Below are 22,725 nucleotides of genomic sequence, written 5' to 3'. Positions count from 1 at the left end.
ATTGTCAAGGGAATTGGCATTCTGGCATTGCAAGATAAGTTTAGGTCACACACACATTTATTGATCGGGGCAAAGTTTAGTTTTATAATGATTTGACTTCCCAAATCATAATAAATTTAAAATAGCTCTTCAAAACTAAAAATAGGTTAGATATCCAAGCCTTTTCAGGCCAATTTATAAAATATTAAAAGTTCAAAAGGTTAATGTTTCTTTATCAAAAATCTGGGGTAATTAGGAAAAGTATCTAAATAACTAAATTGTGAATATTATATTATACTTCTTTTTAAAGTCATTTTATTTGTGTAGTCTGTCAGATATCACTTTGACTAATCATAGCTCTTATTTTGCAGGATTATATAAGAAAACTGGTAAATTGGTATTTCTTGGATTGGATAATGCGGGAAAAACAACATTGCTACACATGCTAAAAGATGATAGACTTGGACAACATGTCCCAACGTTACACCCCAGTAAGTATATTCTCCCACACAATATATTACTTGATCAAGTGATACCAATTCATAGGCCCTAACCAAAAGGTTTTGTTTGTTTTTATGGTGGATAAATTATGATCAGGTCATTTCACCTGTTCTTAAAATAGTATAGTAAATAATAAGTGACCCAACTCTAGGGAGTATATTTAGATCTTGAAATAATACTCATATCTTCGTATAAGTTAGTATACCATTGTCCAGCTAGAGGAATTAAAAAGTTATTGCCTCAGGGATTATGATATGATATTCAACAACATATTGCTTAGGTTATAAATAGTCACCATTAGCTTGTTACATAACCTAAATTTCTTTCAAATTTTAGAACTGTACTATTTTAATCATTATTCAGTGGACAGATTATAGTCTTATACTTTGCTGGTAGCTCTCAACTTGTTAACCAGTTATTTTTCCAGTCCTAACAACCTGAACTATTTCTAATATAAAGACCATAGAATTATTCAAAAAAACAGGGCATGTATTGATACACTTATAGAAAGGTTTTTGGTTTTTGGTGTTCTTTTTGGCCACACCCCATGGCTTGCAGGGTCTTAGTTCCCCAACCAGGGACTGAACCTGGGCCCACGGCAGTGAAAGCACCGAGTTGTAACCACTGGACGGCCAGGGAATTCCCTAGAAAGTTTTAAAATAATTAAAAAATAATTTACTGTGCTTCCTTTTAGAAAGGCTACCTGAAAGACATTAATAATGATTCTATAAATCACTTAATACGTATCATCCTGTATATAAGGTTATGTAATAGGTACTGTTTGAGAAAGTAAAGTTAATGTTAAAGTGATAAAATTATTAGAAACAAATCTAATCTTAAAATACCTGTGAACTTACTTTTACTGTTGAAAAGATGATGAATCAAGTACACAGAGAGTTTAAAGATAAGTTAATCCATAGATTAATTATGAAATAATGAGTGTTGGCCTTAATAATGAGTATAAAATTGAGAACTGGACTAAAAAGTAGATAATATGATAGTTAATTTAGTTCAGTAAATATACAATGAACAAAGAAGGAAAATAGAGCAAAACAAATTACCATTTTATCTCTAAAGCTGTTAGTGAGTGAAGTTGGAAAAGGAAGATTTTGTAAAATTGATACTTTTTTTTTTATATTAGGAGAGGAAAGTGGGGCTTGACAAATAAGATTCTGATACAAGAACAATACTATTAAAGAAAAATGATCATGGTGAAATTGAGTATACAAAATTATCTGCAAAAGCAATAGAAATGGAAGAGATTACACAGTGGTCTTATATTAGGTGTAAGTCATTTAAAAAATTTTATGATGTTGCCCTTTTTAATTTATTTAACAAATATTTTTTGAGCACCTGCTCTATGGCAGACATTGTTCTAAGTACTAGGAGTAAAAGCAGTGGCACAAAACAGATGCTATCTCAACCTTCCTGTGGCTCACATTCATTTCAACTAATATTTTTCAATTAATCAAAAAACGTGTGTACTCACTTCGGCAGCACATATACTAAAATTGGAATGATACAGAGAAGATTAGCATGGCCCCTGCACAAGAATGACACACAAATTCGTGAAGCATTCCATATTTTTTTTTTGCATTGCATATTTTTAAGAATGAAACTAAAAATACTCTCTAACATTATACACAAAAATAAACTCAAGATGGTTAAAGACCTAAATGTAAGGCTGGATACTATAAAACTCTTAGAGAAAAACATAGGCAGAACACTCTCTGACATAAATCTCAGCAATATCTTTTTTTTAATTAATTAATTTATTTTTGGCTGTGTTGGGTCTTTGTTGCTACACGCAGGCTTTCTCTAGTTGTGGCGAGTGGGGGCTACTCTTTATTTGCAGTGCATGGGCTTCTCATTGCAGTGGCTTCTCTTGTTGCGGAGCACAGGCTCTAGGGTGTGCAGGCTTCAGTAGTTGTGGCTCGCGGGCTCAGTAGCTGTGGCTTGCGGGCTCTAGAGCTCAGGCTCAGTAGTTGTGGCTCACGGGCTTAGCTGCTCCACAGCATGTGGGATCTTCCCGGACCAGGGCTCAAACCCATGTCCCCTGCATTGGCAGGCAGATTCTTAACCACTGCACCACGAGGGAAGTCCCACAATATCTTTTTTGATTCACCTCCTAGAGTAATGAAAATAAAAACAAAAATAAACAAATGGGACCTAATTAAGTGTAAAAGCTTTTGCACAGCAAAGGAAACCATAAATAAAACAAAAAGACAACCCACAGAATGGGAGAAAGTATTTGCAAATGAAGAGACCAACAAGGGATTAATCTCCAGAATATATAAACAGCTCATGCCACTCAGTATCATAAAAACAAACAACCCAATCAAAAAATTGGCAGAAGATCTAAATGGACATTTCTCCAAAGAAGACAGACAGATGGTCAAAAAGCCCAAGAAAAGATGTTCAACATTACTAATTATTAGAGAAATGCAAGTCAAAACTACAATGACATATCACCTCACACTGGTCAGAATAGCCATCATCAAATATCTACAAACAATAAGAGCTGGAGAGGGTGTGGAGAAAAGGGAACCCTCTTGCACTGTTGGTGGGAATGTAAATTGGTACAGCCACTATGGAGGACAGTATGGAGGTTTCTTAAAAAACTAAATATAGAACTACTGTATGATCCAGCAATCCCACTCCTGGGCATATATCCAGAGAAAACCATAATCCAAAAAGATACATGAACCTGAATGTTCATTGCAGCACTATTTACAATAGCCAAGACATGGAAGCAATTTAAATGTCCATCGATAGAGGAATGGATAAAGAAGATGTGGTACATATATACAGTGGAATATTACTTAGCCATAAAAAAGAACAAAATAATGCCATTTGCAGCAGCATGGATGGACCTAGAGATTATCCTACTAAGTGAAGTAAAGTCAGACAAAGACAAATATCATATGATATCACTTATATGTGGAATCTATCTAATTTAAAAATGATACAAACGAACTTATTTACAAACCAGAAACAGACTCACAGATCTTGCAATCAAACTTATGGTTACCAAAGGGGAAACGTGGGGGGAAGTGATAAATTAGGAGATTGGGATTAACATATACACACTACTATATATAAAATAGATAACTATGGACTTCCCTGGTGGTGCAGTGGTTAAGAATCCCACTGCCAGCTCAATATTAAAAAAACAAGCAACCCAATCAAAAAATGGGCAGAAGACCTACACAGACATTTCTCCAAAGAAGACATACAGATGGCCAAGAAGCACATGAAAAGCTGCTCAACATCACTAATTATTAGAGAAATGCAAATCAAAACTACAGTGAGGTATCACCTCACACCAGTTAGAACGGGCATCACCAGAAAATCTACAAACAACAAATGCTGGAGAGGGTGTGGAGAAAAGGGAACCTTCTTGCACTGTTGGTGGGAATGTAAATTGATACAGCCACTATGGAGAACAGTATGGAGGTTCCTTAAAAAACTAAAACTAGAATCAGCATATGACACAGCAGTCCCACTACTGGGCATATACCCAGAGAAAACCATAATTCAAAAAGACACATGCACCCCAATCTTCAATGCAGCACTATTTACAATAGCCAGGTCATGGAAGCAACCTAAATGCCCATCGACAGACGAATGGATAAAGAAGATGTGGTACATAAATACAATGGAATATTACTCAGCCATAAAAAGGAACGAAATTGGGTCATTTGTAGAGGCGTGGATGGATCTAGAGACTGTCATACAGAGTGAAGTAAGTCAGAAAGAGAAAAACAAATATTGTACATTAACGCATATATGTGGAACCTAGAAGAATGGTACAGATGAACCAGTTTGCAGGGCAGAAATAAAGACACAGATGTAGAGGACAAACGTATGGATACCAAGGCGGGGAAGTGGCGGCCGGAGGGCGGGAAGGTGTGATGAATTGGGAGATTGGGATTGACATGTATACACTGATGTGTATAAAATGGAAAACGAATAAGAACCTGCTGTATAAAAAATAAAATAAAATAAAATTCAAAAAAAAACAAAAAGAATCTGCCTGCCAATGCAGGGGACACAGGTTCGAGCTCTTGTCCGGGAAGATCCCACATGCCGCGTAGCAACTAAGCCCGTGAGCCACAACTACTGAGCCTGCGCTCTAGAGCCCGCGAGCCACAACTACTAAGCCCGCGTGCCACAATTACTGAAGCCCACGTGCCTAGAGCCTGTGCTCCGCAACAAGAGAAGCCCATGCACCGCAACGAAGATTAGTCCCCAATCACCGCAACTAAAGAAAGCCCGCGTGCAGCAATGAAGACCCAATGCAGCCAAAAATAAAAATAAATTAATTTTTTAAAAAGAAATTTAAAAAAATAGATAACTAACAGGGAACTCTACTCAATATCCTGTAATAACCTATATGGGAAAAGAATTTGGGAACTTCCCTGGTGGTCCAGTAGCTAAGATGCCTCGCTCCCAACACAGGAGGCCTGGGTTCAATCCCTGTTCAGGGAACTAGATCCCATATGCCTGCCGCAACTAAGAGTTCAAATGCCGCAGTGAAAGATTCCGCATGCCAGAACTAAAGATCCCGCACACGGCAACGAAGGTCACATGTGCCTCAGCTAAGACCCAGCTCAACCAAAATAAATAAATAAATAGGAACTTCCCTAGTGGTCCAGTGGGTAAGATTCCATGTTCCCAGTGCAGGGGGCCCGGGTTCGATCCCTGGTCAGGGAACTAGATCCCACAACTAAGAAGTCTGCATACCGCAACAAATGATCCTGCATGCCACAACTAAAGATCCCACATGCGGTAACGAAGATCCCATGTGCTGCAACTAAGACCTGGCACAGCCAAAATAAATTAATAAATAATAAATCTTTTAAATAGATAAATAAATCTTTAAAAAATCTTTAAAAAAAAAGAATCTGAAAAAGAATGGGTATATACGTATAACTGATTCACTTTGCTGTACACCTGAAACTAGCACAACATTGCAAGTCAACTATACTCCAATAAACATTTAAAAAGAAAAAGCATATGTGAAAAAGGTAACATATATCTACCCTATGATCTGGCAGTTCTATTGCTAGGTATTTATCTAGGAGAAATGAAAAACGTGTTCACCAAAATTCTCATCCAAGAATGTTTATTATACCAGTTTTATTTATCTGTAGTAGTCCCAAACTGGAAACAGCTCAGATGTCCTTCAAAAAAAGAATGGATAAACAATGGGATTCTACTCAACAAGAAAGAGGCATAAACTGCTGATACATATGATGCATATTATATTGCATGGAAGAGGCTGGTCACAGAATTTATGTACTATATGATACCATTTATATAAAATTCTAAAACAGGCAAAACAAACCTGTGGTGATAGAATTCAGATCAGTGCTTGCTTCTGGGAGTGGAGGTGTAGACTGGGAAGGGGCAAGAGGGAACTTGCTGGGATGTTAACAGTGTTCTGTATCTTAATCAAATTGGGACTTCTTTTAGAAAGCACGAGTGTACTGGGGATTGTAACCATAGGGTAGTTTGCCAACCACATCCAAGCATTATCTTTTCCTTATGGAAAGGATCATGCTTTGAACACAAATTGTATTACTTATTCATTCAGTTGGCAGTCTTCATACAGAATTTTTTAGCAAGATAAACTACTCTGGGGTCTCATAGTTATATTGAATAGTTAACAATTATACTGAACCTTTCATTGTAATTGTAGGGGGTCTTCTGCTTTTGGCCATGAGGGAATAACAGAGTCTGGAATTACCATCCCACTGTAAATGACTAGAAAACTGGACAAAAATATCTACTACAACATAGCACAGGGCTATGATTCCTGAGAGAAGAAAAACAAATGCTTCTCTTTTCAAGTTTTATCACAGGAGGTAATTTTCAGATCATGGTGTAGGGAGAGGAAACCCAAACAACCTAGTAGTCTTACTGAGTTGAGGAGACAGAGACCAGAATTTGGGGAGGCTGAGGTGACTAGAATTTGCTGGGCAGATTACCACAGAGGAAGGAGCTCTGCAGAGAAGGAACTCCAGAAATTAAAAATATATATTTATTTATTTAGGCTGCGCCGGGTGTTAGTTGTGGCATGCGAACTCTTAGTTGTGGCATGCATTCGGGATCTAGTTCCCTGACCAGGGATCAAACATGGGCCCCCTGCAGTAGAAGCATGGAGCCTTAACCACTGGACCACCAGGTAAATCCCAGAACTCCAGATATTTTCATGGCTGATTACTGATCTGTGCATACATAGAGTGAAATACACATGGCCAGTCAAAGAATAATTTCTGGAAGAACAGTTATAGTGGAGTTGTTAGCCAAATAATTCCCAGAGCTCACATGGGGCCGGGAATCCAAGTTCGCACCAGCCAAAAAGGAGAGACATTGTTGAATACTCCAAAGGATCATATCTTAGTAATGGGGCTAAAGTAGCTCCAAAGTAAAGGCTACTTAGGTCTGCCCTACAAAACTTAAAAACCGATCTGCAGGGCTGCCCTGGTGGCGCAGTGGTTGGGAGTCCGCCTGTCGATGCAGGGGACACGGGTTCGTGCCCCGGTCCGGGAAGATCCCACATGCCGCGGAGCGGCTGGGCCCGTGAGCCATGGCCGCTGAGCCTGCGCGCCCGGAGCCTGTGCTCCGCGGCGGGAGAGGCCACGGCAGTGAGAGGCCCGCATACTGCAAAAAAAAAAAAAAAAAAAAAAAAAAAAAGGATTTAAGGGGAACATGAACATAATGAGGAGAGAAATGGAAGATATAAGACAGAACCAAATGGAACTTATAGAAAAGAAAAATAAAATATCTGAAATGAAATTTTCACTAGATAGGATTAATAGCAATTTTTTTTGTGGGGTGGAGGGTGTCCCACACTGCACGGCATGTGGAATCTTAGTTCCCCGACCAGGGGTTGAACCCGCACCCCTGCAGTGGAACACAGATCTTAACCACTGGACCACCAGGGAAGTCCCAAGGATTAATAGCAAATTAGTGCCAATACTGCAGAAGGAAAGACCAGTGAACTTAAGTCAATGCAATAGAAACTAAAAGAAACACAGAGAAAAATGACTGAAAAAAAAAAATCAACGGAGCCTCAGTGACTTGTGGGACAATATTAAGTAGTCTAGCAAACCTCTCATTGAAGTCCCAGAAGGGGAAGGAAGGGAGCAGAAAAAATATTTGAAGAAATAATAGCCAAATTTTTTATTATAATTGTGTTTGTCATTAAAGACTGTCACCTGTGAAATATGACAGCCATGAGAGAATACTGTTATTTCACCTTTATCGTTTAAGATGAATTACAGGAAAAATTATTAGGTTGGAGCAGTCACTTGAATTCACAGTAAATAATTGTCAATTTCAGCAGGATAGAGAAGGAAAAATAAGTAAGTGTTGGATTTGTGGTGGGTAGTGAATACTAGAAATGAATATTACCATTTACGTGCATTATATTGGCAATATGAAAGGGAATATAGTAGTTACAACAGAGAATTGCTTTTTGAGTTGACCTTATTTGCAATTAAAGTAAATCAAACTTTAAGTGGCAATATATACCAGGAATGGATGTCTAATCTTCATGTTGTTAAAATATTTTGTATTATTATTTAGCGTCAGAAGAACTAACCATTGCTGGCATGACATTTACAACTTTTGATCTGGGTGGACATGTTCAAGGTGAGATTCTATTGCTTTGTTTTATTTAATAAAAATGTGACCATTATGTTCCAGTGCATGAAACCTCATTCTATTCAAAGAAAGCCAGAGTAGACTTAAAATTTAGGAGTTATTACCCCTAGATAAATGCTTTAAATGCAAAGGATGATTTTCATGGTACTCCAATTTAAGTCTGAATTGCTTTTGGTGGTAAAGCATATGAGTAAAATTTAGCCTCCATTCTTTCCCTGCTCCAGTCCCCCTTTCGCTTACTGTCGTAATCATGTTATGAATATGTTATTGCTCTGTATGAAAAACCTTCAGTGGCTAACTCATTACCTATAAAATAAAGGCCAAACTCACTGACCTGGCATTCAGGATCTCTATGATCTGATCGCACTTTACTTTTTGAGTCTTTATTTCCCACTATACCCTTTCCCATTCTCTTTACTCCAACCAAACCAAACCATCTTGGTGTTCTCCCACCTCTGTGCTTATGCCATCCCCATCTGCACATAGGTAACCCACCTTCAGGGCCCAGTGTAAGTCCCGCTGCCTCCCCTGAGAAGCCACTCCCAGCTGGGAGTGCTCTCAACTATACTTACGTAGCAATTAGTGCGTTTGTATACATATCTGCAAGTGTGGAACGACTGTCTTATTTCCTCTACTAAACTTAATGGGACTGAAATCCTAGTTATTTTTTAATATCCCCAAAAGGACTTAGCAGTATCCACCACATGGTAATTCATAAATAATGAATATTACAAAGCCTGTGGCTAGTGAAAGCACATTTGAGACATATATCAATTGTTTAAAATATACATAAACTAATTCCTGGAATATAATCATTAGATTTAGAACCTAATGGAGTTTGAGACTTCATTTCTGTATTATTTTAAGGTATATTATAAAACTGAAGTCAGAAAATAAAGTTACCTTCCCCTAGGGTACCCCCAAAACTGTTTTCCCCTCTAAAGAGAATGTCATGGCAAAAATTACCCTAATGGTTTCATAAACTTTAATTTCTGTTATGAGTAGAACAGTTTATTATTTTAACTTAACAAGTCTGTACCCGATACTAATTTCCTTCTGTCACTGACTCCAGATTTATCACTGGCAAAAAACTGATAAACTAGGAATGTCAAAAAAATGAATACTGCATATAAGAAATCGTAGTGGTCCCTCCAATGAACTTAATGTGCATCCTTGTCCATTAGTAGCAAATATTAATTCTTCTTCTAACATAGGAAAATTGGGGCAGAGTGAAGTATTTGACTTGCCCACAATCAAGGAAAACCTGTTATTTCTTCTTTGGTCACCTGGAAAGATTTTGGCAATATTGGGTGAAAGATTGACTTGAGTATATAATGAAGTAGCAGCAGCTAAGGGATAATTACACTTGATATCTTGTTGGACTCTTGCCTCAAACTATCTGCTAGGTTTGACCAGCAAATAAAATCTAACTCCTGATTGTTTTTATTAGCTCGAAGAGTGTGGAAAAACTACCTGCCTGCTATCAATGGCATTGTATTTCTGGTGGATTGTGCAGACCATGAAAGGCTGTTAGAATCAAAAGAAGAACTTGATGTAAGTTAAATAATTAAAACTAAACATAGTTGAATCACTGTGGTAAGCCTGAGGAAATAGGCTGGATATGTAGGTATCAGAGTGTGGCTTTTTTGCAGCCTCTGATGTAACTCCTGACAATTTGTGGAGTTCTGAGATTATTCTACTTAGAATGTAGAGGGAGTAGCTTGGAGTAATTGTAGCTATTGAGGAGGTACTAATGCAGACTTCCTTCCTGAAGGCTTGGGTTCACTCTGTGCAGAGTGTGCCCTTGTAGTATATTTCATGTCTGCTACATTCCTGTAGTGGCTTGATCTGAAGCCCCTGGTCCTCCTAGGATGCTGGTTTCTTCAGGAGTTAGCCAGAACCTGGAAATGGCATAACATGCTATCTTTGTCACCGCTCCCAGGAGTGATCAGGGCCATGTGTAGCCACCTCCTCTCCCGTCTCCCAGGTCACATGCTTCATAAAGGGGCTCAGAAGCAGTAGGCAAGGTCAGTGCTAGATCTGGGTCCACAAGCAGGTCCATGATTTGATGGAAGGTTGACCTGGCCATGCCTCTGCCTAGAGCAAGCAAACAAGTACTTATTCATGTGGAAAAGTCCAGATAGTCTCTGGTCTTAGAACAGGGTCAGGGAATTCCTGAGTTCCTACTTTGTGCCCGGCACTGTGCATATTACCTCATTTAATTCTCAAATTAACTCCATAAGGTAGGTGGTACTATTGCAAATTCTCTTTGAACTTCAATGAGCCTTATTTGTGTAAGATCTCACAACTCAAAAGCAGCAGAACTAGAAATGAAACCAGGTCTGCATGCTTCAAAGTGTTGGGTCTATTCACAGAGTGAGCATTTACAGAAGGAGACTTAGGGAGGCAGAAGAATTGAGCTTTGGGTTTGTTGAGCTCACTTTAAAATGTAGGGAGAGTTTGCCAAAGAAAGCCAGACTGACGGGTATGATAGAGAATGAGTCCTTGATGCCCATTTGGTAGCTTGTCACAATGAACCTTTAGATGGTTTCATATCAACATCTTGTCGTTCGTTTTGTTTTGTTTTGTTTTTCAGTCACTAATGACAGATGAAACTGTTGCTAATGTGCCTATACTGATTCTTGGAAATAAGATTGACAGACCTGAAGCCATCAGTGAAGAGAGGTTGCGAGAGATGTTTGGTTTATATGGTCAGACAACAGGAAAGGTAAAAAAAAAAAAATTTTGACAAGTGTGAATATTTCATTCAGTAGTACAAATATCTTTTTATTTTATTTTTTTTTAATCTTCTGAAATAGTGTGTTCCCACACTATTCTTATCAGTTTAATTGGTACAGTCTTGGCTTTTTTTTTTTAAATTGGGGTATAGTTGACATACAACATTATACTAGTTTCAGGTGTATAACCAGATGTCTTTAAATTATTATTGTCCTACCTCATAAGCCCATTTTCATTTTTTTTCCTTAAAAACTGTCATTTATACATTTGGGTCTTTTTTTAATGTCCTCATTTATTTTCTTTCTACCACTGAATGAAATGAAACCTTTTCTTGGTGATATCAAAAATGTCAAAGCCTACGGGCTTCCCTGGTGGCGCAGTGGTTGAGAGTCCGCCTGCCGATGCAGGGAACACGGGTTCGTGCCCCGGTCCGGGAAGATCCCACATGCCGCGGAGCGGCCGGGCCCGTGAGCCATGGCCACTGAGCCTGCGCGTCTGGAGCCTGTGCTCCGCAACGGGAGAGGCCACGACAGTGAGAGTCCCACGTACCACACAAAAAAAAAAAAGTCAAAGCCTATGCTTATGAGAAACTAAATGAAAGCTTTCAAAGTTTTATTTGTCATAATTTTTCAGAATTAGCCACTAAATAATATACTTGAATGTTTAAGCATACCAGTAGTGTATTTAGGCCCTCAGTTCAGTGTTTAAGAGTTCACCACAGATAAAAATAAAATGTAAACTTGGCCATAACAGTGTTGGGGTTTTCTGAACATATGATTTATAATAAGCTTTAAGACACATTATTTTTGCATTCATTTTTACTAGTATTTGTTTTGGGGAAGGACCTTAGTATTGAAAAATCCCAGAGTAGAGAAATATTGCAGCCTATGGAAGGAGACTCTTATGTTAGATATGGTAGACTTTGGTCTATTTTCTGTTTCTTCTTTTTAATAACTGCACATTTTTTTTTTTTTGCCATGCTGCATTGCATGTGGGATCCTAGTTCCCCAACCAGGGGTCGAACTGGCGCCCCCCACATTGGGAGCTCAGAGTCTTACCCACTGGACTGCCAGGGAAGTCCCTGCTCCACATTAATTTTAAGAAATGCCTTGTTTAGTCATAAACCTACTCAGAGAATGTTTGTTTTTAATATAAGTGAAGCCAGTTGTCCCAGGTAACTTGAATTTTTTCTAAGTCACAGATTATTTTCATTCTGTGTGCCTCACAAGCTCACCTCTGTCCCACTGAGCAGACATCCTGTCCTCCAGTAGAGTGAGAGGAGACGTCCTGTGCGTTTAGGGGAGGGTACTTGGATGCCAAACAGCCGTGGCTTTATCACAGTCACCCTTTGTTCTAAGATGTACAAGCTGCAGTTCTCCTGGGGAGTGGAGCTTTTATTTCATTAAGGGGTCATTCAACATAATGTCTATCTTCTCTTCTAGGGCAGTGTATCTCTGAAAGAACTGAATGCCCGGCCCTTAGAAGTTTTTATGTGTAGTGTGCTCAAAAGACAAGGTTATGGAGAAGGCTTCCGCTGGATGGCTCAGTACATTGATTAACACCAGCCCGCATCGGTTCAGGGTCTCACCATTCAGGCCTACTCAGAGATTTGATCACTCGACATGTATAACTTGAATTCAATAGACTTTTGTTGGTTAGAAAACCGATGTTTTTTAGATTATTAATATCTTATCAACCTAATTTGAGTGAGAATTGAAGACTGATTCAAGTAAGCTGAATATCACAATGTAGCTTTCTAATTCCATTAAAATAATTAGAATTTAGTTTATAATCTGACATTACCCCCAGCACCATTTTTAAAGAGCAACTTTCCAGACTACCTTTGAAGCACTTTTTAACAATATGAAACTACAAATGTAAACCATATTTAAAAGTTCATCATGTTAAACTTTTTATGTACTTTTTTGGAACTAGTTTTTTAATTTTAGATTATGTGTCCACCTATCTTAAGTGAACAGTTAACAATTAGCTTATTGATGACTGCATGATGCCTTACAGTTTTCATTATTTTTTCTTAGGCAAACGTCATGCAATAAAGCAAACCCTAATGTTTGGCATCCTTATTGGGCAAATGTTTCGTCTTAATGTGTCTTATCTGGCTAGTATGCTCTGAAATTTTGTATGTTTACTATTATCTATATGAGGGGGTGACTGGGAAAGGAGACTGCTTCAGAATATTTAGAATAATGCTTAAGTTCCTAGAGGCTTTTGCATTTTCCAGGAGACAAGTTGTGTTTGGTTGTACCTTATACCACATTTATCTCTGAATCATGTGTATTTTTATCTGTAACACTACCATTGCCAATGCTGATGGGGTCCATGTCCTAGTCCCTGTGGGATCGGCCTTCTGCAGAAAAGCACATCTTCTGGTACAACCCAAGGTTAATTTTTGGTTTGATAGGCCCATTCCAGTTGTCTCATTCTGAAGTGCTCCATCTTACTGGTTTGGTATTCTGTGCCTCTTCACCAAAAGTAGTGACAGGCACCAGTCTCCCCACATTTAGAGGTACTCCCCAGTCTCTTTATACTTAATGGTACTCTCCAGGGCAAACGACAAGTAGGGTCTTGTGCACAGTCTCATTGTGGAGGCGTGCATCTGAGGAAAAAGAGCCTATTCTCCTTCATTTGTCACTGAGATATTTGGGGATTTTGCTCCTGTCCTTCAGCTCTTTTGCATTTTTGGCGTATTTTATTTCTTGGTGGAAAGAAAATGAATCCATGTATTTAATTTTCTTTTTTTTTATTCTCAGCTAGCTCTCACTTTATAGCACAAAAGGCTTTTGTTTTTAGATACAATTCTTGCCATGCGATAGTGTCTGCAAACCTCATTGACAGGCTTTCTAGTAAGATTTTAGTTAGCTTTTTAAAGCATTTTAATTTCCTAAGAAATTGAGTTCTTTTTTTCCATATGTCAGAGATTCCCATAATTCGCTGAAAGACAAGTGCCAAATATTTATTTTTAAAGACTGTCAAGCTTAAGGTTTCCTCTCTTGGTCATAAACCAAGGTTTTGTAGTACATTTAACCAATTCCATTGAGAATAGATTGCTCCAATTCCATCAAGAGTAATTTTAATATCAGAATCAGTGTTTTTCTCTAGCTATTGTCCAAATCAGAGTTACTGTAGTCCTTTCTGTCATCAATAATGTAATATATGAAGCAAATAAGGATTGAAGGATATGCCTGGAAGGAATTACCAGTTGGCTAAACCAACAAGGTCATTTCACCATGACATTTGGTCTTAGGAATTCACCTATTCTATTTCACTTTCAGTTTCCTTCTAAATGAAAATAGAATGCTTTCTCCCTGCCTAGAAACATCAGTAGCACCATGGGAAAAGTAGCAAATGACATTTCAGTCTCTTGGTTTATTCTGCCAGATATGTTTAAAGTACTCATTTTTAACGTCTTGACCAGACAGAACTAAGCCTTATTAAAAGTAATTGCCTCTTGTTGATGGTATCTTTTCAATATTTACAGGGACATGCCTTTCTTCAAGTATTTCCTAGTATCTATTGTGATCATTGAGAAGTTAATTATTTGTGTTATAAATTGGTATAAAGGAAAAAGCTTAGTGGTTTCTCTAGAGGGGATTTGCTTTCTGGTACAAAATATATTGTTCCAGAGCTCTCATTCTAGGTCTGTCACTGGGATCAAAGGAACAAAGTCACTTTGTGGACCACACTAAACTGTGGATATTTTCCCAATGATGTAAGAGTCTTATGGCCTGAACCTCTGGAAATGAAGCTGCAGTTTCCTGCCAGCTCCAGGGAGATGGGCCTCAGAGTTCCCCAGCCATTGGGCATCCCATCTAGTTCTGAGAGCTCCTCAGAGCATATACACTAAGTCACTGCTTCCTTCAGGAGAAGCAAGTTAAGAGAATGCCAAGAAGCAGTAAAAGCACATGGGGAAAACATATACTCTGTATGTGCCTGTGCAAGTGTGCACATTTGCGGTGTAGTTTTTGGGTAAATGGTAGTATTGGGGACATAGGTTAATTTTGTTCCTCCCACTGTAGAGTGTGAAAATGTAATTAACACTGTTGTATACAAGTTAAGATTGGATTCCATATAAATCAGGAAGTGTTCAAAAGATGTTTTAAAATCTTAAGTCCAAAACTAAAAATAGAGGGTCTCAGCTGGCTTTTGTATTTTTAAAGAAGAGCTTCTCAACCTCAACACCTGTTTCAATGACTGCTGTTAATTATACTTTTGTGTAACTGTTTAAATTGATGGATTCCAGTTTATCTTGGTGAATTTTTAGATTGAAGATTATAGCATTTTTAAAAATTGGGGCACAGATATTTCCTAAAGCATATGAAAAAATATTCTTCACCATTGGCTTAGTTGACCCAGTATCTTTGAGTGCCAAAGAAGTATGAATTCAGATACTGCCTGCATAGATCTAAATTTTAGTTTTGTGTGCCTGTGTACATATACAAATTTACTGTGGTTTACAATGTATACACAGAACATTTCTTTTCTTTAGTTTTCAACTGGCTCACACTTCTGTGTAGCGCTTTCCAGCATGTAAGTTACTTGTAAATCATTAAAATAGAGTAATATTTGATAATAGTGTTTCTTGCCTTCTGCAAAATGATTTAATTAACCCAGCATTTTCACAAGTTCCATCATTAAAAACAGAATACCTCTAGTTGACATGATTTGAGAGTTTCAGGAGACAGGTTTACATTTTCTGAAACTGTACTTGGTATGTGGCTCAACGTAGCATTTCAGTCTTAGTCACTTACAGGACTGAAGTTTGCAAGACTTCTATTGCCAAATAAATTTTGACCAGAGTACACTGAAAATAGCTAATATAAAAGGAAGTCTCTCAGAAAATCTTGTGTTGATTTTATTTAGAGTATATGGTTTGGATTTTTTTTTTTTCTGGCCGTGCCATGCAGCATGCGGGATCTTAGTTCCCCGACCAGGGATCACCGTGTCCCCTGCATTGGAATCGTGGAGACTGCCAGGGAAGTCCCTGTTTGAATCATTTTAAACGTATGTAAAAGTTGGTGAAGCTTCAAAAAGTCTCCAAGAGAGCATGAAAAAAGTAGAGATTAGCAAATATAAACTTCTGGATGCAAAATTAATAGGGAATTAAAGATTTTCTATAAACATTAAATTTTTTTTTTGTAATGAATAGTTGAGAGTTCAGAAAACAGTATATCTTCAATTAAGGACTAAATTCTCAAAGCTCCATATTTATGTTTCTGGTCATTTCCATCATTATCCTTTTGAAATGCAAATTAGTGCTTTTTAACCAAAAAAAAAAGAAAAAGAGGAAAAAGAAAAGAAAGAGAACAAGCTCTTAAAAATATAGGGACTGTGCCTCTGTGTAAAGTGATTGGAATTTTGTTAAAACCATGTTTCTACTCTTGAACCCTGGAACCATTACCCCTCACATACCCCAGCCCACACCTGGATAAAAAGATCCCCGAGTATAAAGGGAGTCTACAGAGTCTGTTGAAGATGCAATTTTGAACTAATTTTTGTCCTCATAATTTGGAACATTAAGTAGCTAATATATTTAGTACCTCTGATTGATTGTTCTGGGCTTTGACCACACTTTTAAACAGAGTCCAAAGTAATCACAGTAAAGCAAATTTATCCAAAGTAAACTTTGTTTCAGGAGTGCCCGCACCCCAAATAGATTTTAGGACAGAAATGGGAAAGGCTTTTGAGTGATTTCATGCAGAATTATTTTCTGTGGAAAAGCCACACTGGAGTGGATGAATTCTTCAGCATGTATTTTAAATGAAGCGGGGGAATTAGATTTAATTTTAGTTTTAAATATTTGAGGGTCGAGGGAGGTGACAGTTCTACAGTTTTTGACATACAAGCTGTCCTTGAAATTGTTTTCATTATCAAGTATGAAGATTCACATCAGAATGGCCAACTTCACATGGGTTTCTGGATTCCCTGGTGCTGCTCCTAACCTGAACTCATAATCAGTTGCCATACTGAGGCAAGAGCACTCAGGGTGAATGTAGTCACATAACTTTAAAAGTGATCAAAGTGTTTTCCATGGTGAGGCCTTCAGTATTTGACTGAATGCAGAGTATGTTGAAGTGGTAAGTCGGTGATAAGTTTTCCATCACTAACCTTGTTTGCACTTTTGTACACCACTGCTTGCACTAGCATCTTAGTGTGAATTTTAACAATTGTTTTACAGTGTATACAGATTGTTAAGCATTAATTTATATAAAGATGTTTGTTTACCTTTATATATTTTACAAAGAACAGCTATAATAGTTGGTTAAATGTCCTTGAATTGTGTTTGTGTGTTATTTTGATTATGTTCTATTGTCTTTTCACCCCCTATGAATTTGAGTGTCAGGAATAGAAAAATAAAATGATTACCTGGTCTTTGAAACACTCTGGTGTCAAGTCCCATTTTTACCATCCAATTGTAATTTTCATTGTGCTTATTAGAAATTTCTTGGACTTCGAAATTATTAAGATTATAGAATGTACCCTTTGTACAAGGATTCCAAGGAACCTTTGCTTAAATTAAGTACCGAGGCCTAATTTGCCTTGTAAGACTGAAAACAACTCATGGGCACACTGTAGTAGGACTTACACAATGCCAAGTCCATTGAAATGTGAAAAATAAGGCAGCTGGTTGGTTTTATCTACATCAAGGTTCTCTAGCTTTAGTATGCATCAGAATCTCCTGTGTGTGTGTCCGGGGGCGGGGGGGCGGGGGGAGCTGGCTTTAAAACACACAAGAAAAAATATCCCACCAAATATTGTGATTCAGTAAATCCGGGGTGGGGTGGAGGGCAGAAATCCAAATCTTCAACAAGGTTCTCAGGTTTTCCTGGTGCCAAAGTGTGTGGATTTTCATTTAGGAAAAACAGTAATATAACACTAAATACTAGTAACACTAAATGGTCATTGGCCAATCAGGGAAGAAAAAAATGTATCTTTTTTTTCCCCCTGAGAATTCATTTATTAGTAAATCCTATGTCAGTGTAACCTGTAGTCCGTGGTTCTCAACCTTGGCTGCAATTCAGAATCACCCAAAGCCCAGGCTGCCCTCAGGATGCAGACGTTTTTCAACTCCTCAGGTGACTCGAATGAAAAATTTTATCATTTTGTTAAGGGTTATCAAGCTACTTTTGAGACTTAAACCCAAATATAAAACCTTTCTACAGCCATCCCTTTAACCTTCCCACTAACAGTGTGCAGGACATCAAGCTTTATGCTAACTCTTAAACAATCATGATTCTATTACAGTTGGGTCCATCAAATAGAGATTTAGTATGGACTCAAGTTATTTGTTGAACTGAAACTAATAGGTAGGTAGTGAATGCACTGAAGGGGTAAATGCTAAGAAAATAAAGTCCAGTTTATTTAGCTCATTTTCTTGAATTTAGCTATATAATATCCCACTAGACTATCTGATATTTGTTCTAAAGCTACAAGTAATGCAATGTCATAGCCCCCAAAAGAGTGTGAAAAACACCTTTTTGGGAATAGAGGAACTAGGAAACTGTAAAAGAAGCCCTTTGGGTGGTGGCCACCATCCTCCTAATTGAAAGGTGAGAACAACAGCTTAGAAACCTGATGATTAACAAAGGTCCTAGAACAGGCCCTGTTTCTGCTGCGTCCCTTATAAAGGGTTCAACTGGGGATTCAGTTAATTGACAAAGGTCAGAGCCTGTGTTTACAAAGCCTCTTAACTCAATTTATTTAAAATCAGACACCAAGACTGTAATTTTCTGGCCATTATTTAGTAAACAAAGGAAGCCTCACTTTGGAATGTGGATTTTGATTGGGGGCACTATGGTGAACCATTTAACATGTTTATTAAAGTCACTATGACTTCAGTGATGGCACTATGCCACTACGAACACGCTGGTAATGTTGCAAAAAGAAGACTGAAGCGCTTTCTTACCTGATTGTATTGAAAGGGCCTGGGTTAATGGGTAACAGTCCTCCAGTCAGAATCTTCACAGGTGTCACGTTTCATGGCTGGTAAAATAAACAAAGGGAAGAAATAATTGGAGGTGAGGTACAGGTGGACAGAGAAACACCTGGGGGTCAAAAATGGAGATTTTGGTTTACTACTGTCTTGAGCTAAAAGGAACTGAATGTGACCCTCATCAGTGGAATTGTAGTCTCATTTCATCCGGGATTAGCAAAATCTCAGAAACTAGAGATTATACACATTACCGAGTTACAGCACCGTTTTTAGGGTTTTCTCCTGGCCCTTGGGTTTGGGTTGAGCTCTCTAGATCCACCTCTTGGTTGGGAAGCCACGCCAGATTGATTGCAGTCTGGAGAAACGCATGTTGACGTTCCTCCATTCTAGGGACTTCACTTTCGAGACCTGAATGGCCAAGAGCCCCTCTTTGGGTAAGGGGCAGAACAGGAGAGTTCCAGCCCTGTTCTGGGCCCCAGAGCTCATTTACAACTAGGGGCTCTACTGCATGGGGACACAGCTCTGACAGCTCCTGAAGGAAACCACGCGACGCTGCTTTCTTTCCCGACTGCAGCAGATGGCAGTGGCACAAAGATATTTAGAGAACAGTCTGAGTCTTTTTCCACCTCAGCTTCTATTTGGGGCCAGGTTCAGAATCCACAGGCCTCTGGCAGTCGGGTGGCATGGGGACCCCTCTCGGATTCTCTGGGGCCTCAATTTGCCTTGCGTCTTTGGAGAAGCAGTGCCTGACCCTTCTGATTACCTGGTATGTGGGTAGCCTTTGCCCACCACTCCACACGCAGGGCTGGGCTGGGCAAAGTAGGAGGCGGGGTCCCTGCTCACCAGGTTCTCTCTTTTTTTCTCTCTCGCATATACAAAACCTTACGTGTGGAAAACCGTTATCACCAGGGACTTTGCAAGTATTGTGCTGGTATTGGATTCAGGTTGGGACATTTGGCCTTACTTTCTGTCTGCCTTTCCACCAGTCAGTCAGCAGGAATTTCCTCAACACCTGCCTGCTGGGGACTAGCATGGAATGATGAAAAAGGGGCAGAGATCTACCCAAGGCACCATGGAAGGCAAAAGGGAAAGGCCCCCAAACCCCATCGAGGTTTCTAGAAAAGGGGCACCAGAGCTGAATCTTGAAGGTGTATAAACTGGTTAGTGGAGAAGGGGTGAGAGAACAGTGCGAGCAGACAGCACGGCGATGACAGAGGCACGGCAGAAAAGGGCACGCTGTGATTTGGGGCCGGTAGAGCCCAGAGCCTGAAGAGGTGCTGCGTGGAGAGCATCTTAGATGGAAATGTCAGTGGAGGGAAAGATGAGAACATGAGGCCTGAACTGAGGAGGAGGCAGAAGAGCGGGGCTGATCCCTCTCATCTTTCAACCTGCTTCTCACCTGTCATGGTAAGTAGGCTACTTCTAACACTGATTCCGAAACCAACATTTTATGACGTATGACCATGTTTTCCAGCCCAAGGCAGGAGCTGGGGATCCACCAGGGGAGCCTGCTCAGGGGGCCATCAGATCAGGATACACTATTTGAAGCTGAGAACATCTGGACAGACATGTATCCCCAAAATGCCACACTGAGCATGTGCACCAGAATGTGTGGCGCTGACAACAGGGAAGACACATGTTTGAGGTCAAAATAAAACACAAGCTGGAGCTGTTCACACAGCTACACAACCTACAAGACATCGGGCTGAGGGAGTGGGGCTCCCTGAGGGTACTGCTGGGAGTGGGGAGCTGAGACCACATCTGTCCCTCTCTGACCCCCCTCTCCATGCACCTCTTACCTGGGACTGGCTTTGCCTGCACAGTGTGGGGATCTGGTGGTTCCATCCATCGAGCAGGAGAAGCGTAATAGAAGTAGATGAGGGGAGCACCCTGCCTTCTAATCCCCTAGAAAAGTCCTGAACTTGAAAAGTCAGGTGGGCAGGGTGTCCTAACTCATCACACAGCCCAAGGGCTGCCCAGCGAACACTGGACTGGACTTGACCTCTGTGGCTCCCGGGCTCAGAACAGCCTGTGAACAGAAACATTGTTTCAGGGTGACAGTTACAGTTGAATTTAAGGAAGACATTTTTTAATTTAATACAGATGGCTTAGCAGTGGGTTGCTTATAAAGTGACAGGCTCTCTGTCACTACAATTCAGAGGCTGTCCTAGAGAAGGTGGTGGAGAAGACATGCTTTCACGCCCCCCACCCCGCTAAACACTGAGGTCCTATCACCCAGATGCGGCTCCTCAGATGAGGGCCAGGTAGGACCCAGGACTTACGGTGCAGGTTGGTACTGGTCCCATACACTTTCTTGACCAGAAGGATGTGCTCCTGGAGGGCAGAGGGGTCCCTAAGATTTAAGCATCCCCTCTGGTTCCTGACGTCCCTACAGGGCACACTGCTCCCTTGGCCGTGAACCCATTTATGAGTCTTACGTTGGACGAGGCAGCTATCAGGCCCGTCCATGGCAGCTCCTTCCCAAGCCTCCTAGGCTTCCTTCTGTAAGCTGATGAGCATGAATATTACAGCTGGCGTGTGGGAAACAAAGTTTTGTATACCAAGCACCTGTCGCCAGAACCAGGCAATCACCCAGCGTCCCAAGATAGCAGTTCAGAATATCCACAGGTGATGGTTTATTTTGCTGAGTCACTTTTCTTACTTGGCTTCTGCAAACCCTGGTGCTCTTCCGAGTTTCGTGTTGCTCCCAACATTCAGTCCCCAGCAATGGAACGTTCCTTCTTTGCAAAAGAGGGTGAGGGTGCCGGACAGGAGGAATTCAGCTACCTCGGGCCTCCTGGGTTACAAGGTTTCAGGAAGGCCACCGAGGAACCGGGAATGCTGGGAAGGTGGGTGTTTCTCAGGCATAGGCAGCTGACTGGCACAGGCATCACGTGAGTGGCTTCCCTGATGAACACCTGGTGCTTACAACCCGCCCTTAGCCGGCCCCGCCCAGGCCGCACGTGGCCAGTCCCTGCCCTGCCCCCAGACCACAGGTGTCCTGCTTGGGCATAGGAAGAGCCGTGAGAACTTGTAAACAGCGGGGCTTCGCCCCTAGGATTCCGGGACTCAGTAAACAAATCCCTCTGGCCTCCTGGCCTCTGGTCAGTCTGCCAGCGTTAGAGCGCCCTCTGCCTAAACCGCTGTTCCCCCTCCCCTCACCCAGTCAGTGGTTCCTCATTCTGTTCCCTTCACATCCATGCCCACTTTGTGACTCTCAGCCTCCCGGCATGGTGGGCCCAGTAGGAACTCTCATCCTCATTTGACAGGTGAGGAAACTGAGGCCCAAAGGGCCAAAACACAGTCCCTAATTCTCCATTACCATAAGGCCCACAAGAATCCATTTCTAGTCACTTTCTCCTTTGTGGTGTGTTCATGGATGAATTCTCTGGACCTGAACGGCCACAGTTAGCTAATGTTAACTGAGGATGGAGGGAGAATAAGGGGGAATTGCCCACTGAACCCAAACCCCTAGACCTGGACAAACCCACCCTACAATTGCTGTCACCCAAATCACAGAGTGCCCCCCCCCCCAAGCCCTGCCAGCGAGGCCTCGGCCCCATACCCAAGCCTGGAGGATGGACACCTCACCTTCCTTCCAGTGCCTGCAGGCCCTGCTCAGTGCTTAACCCTGTTACCGTCCCAACCGGACCTTGTGTCTCACCTCATGATCACACCTATGGCTAATGCTATGCTCCTACTGACCCCTCACCTGGTGACAGATGAATCGGGGCCCATGATGGCATTCTGATTGTGTGAAAGCCTGCAGCGTCTTCCTGCTCTTGCTCTGTCCAAGTTCAGTCTGGAGGCTCATGTAACCCCCTCTGCCAGCCAGCCCCACCTCACCTAGCTGGCCTTAAGGTAAAATGAAGGGCCCCGGC

At 40.5% G+C, this 22,725-nt stretch overlaps 1 protein-coding gene, 1 long non-coding RNA gene and 1 other non-coding gene across 4 annotated transcripts in view; 2 read left to right on the top strand and 1 right to left on the bottom strand.

Annotated features, from left to right (window-relative positions):
- Positions 1 to 17,292, top strand: part of SAR1B (secretion associated Ras related GTPase 1B) — a 31,388-nt gene extending 14,096 nt beyond the window's left edge. For both annotated transcript variants that reach the window (XM_019924435.3, XM_019924436.3), the window contains 5 exons: positions 351 to 470; positions 8,077 to 8,142; positions 9,605 to 9,708; positions 10,751 to 10,882; positions 12,336 to 17,292. In XM_019924435.3, coding sequence (XP_019779994.1) covers positions 351 to 470; positions 8,077 to 8,142; positions 9,605 to 9,708; positions 10,751 to 10,882; positions 12,336 to 12,452 — 539 coding nt within the window. In that variant the 3' untranslated portion in view covers positions 12,453 to 17,292. The remainder of the gene's footprint in view (positions 1 to 350; positions 471 to 8,076; positions 8,143 to 9,604; positions 9,709 to 10,750; positions 10,883 to 12,335) is intronic.
- On the bottom strand, positions 350 to 21,685 carry LOC109548165 (uncharacterized). The gene is made up of 4 exons (XR_002174173.3): positions 21,507 to 21,685; positions 20,644 to 20,873; positions 18,818 to 18,894; positions 350 to 2,608 (listed from the first exon to the last, which is right to left on the bottom strand). It is a non-coding gene; the product is annotated as an uncharacterized lncRNA (long non-coding RNA).
- LOC117312060 (U6 spliceosomal RNA) lies at positions 1,962 to 2,068 on the top strand. Its single transcript, XR_004526228.1, has one exon. It is a non-coding gene; the product is annotated as a U6 spliceosomal RNA (small nuclear RNA).
- Positions 21,686 to 22,725: the final 1,040 nt, after the last annotated feature.

This window comes from Tursiops truncatus, chromosome 3 (assembly GCF_011762595.2).
Source record: "Tursiops truncatus isolate mTurTru1 chromosome 3, mTurTru1.mat.Y, whole genome shotgun sequence".
Taxonomy (NCBI): Eukaryota; Metazoa; Chordata; class Mammalia; order Artiodactyla; family Delphinidae; genus Tursiops; species Tursiops truncatus.
Note: the sequence above shows the minus strand (reverse complement) of the source record. Positions and strands in the feature narration are given on the sequence as shown.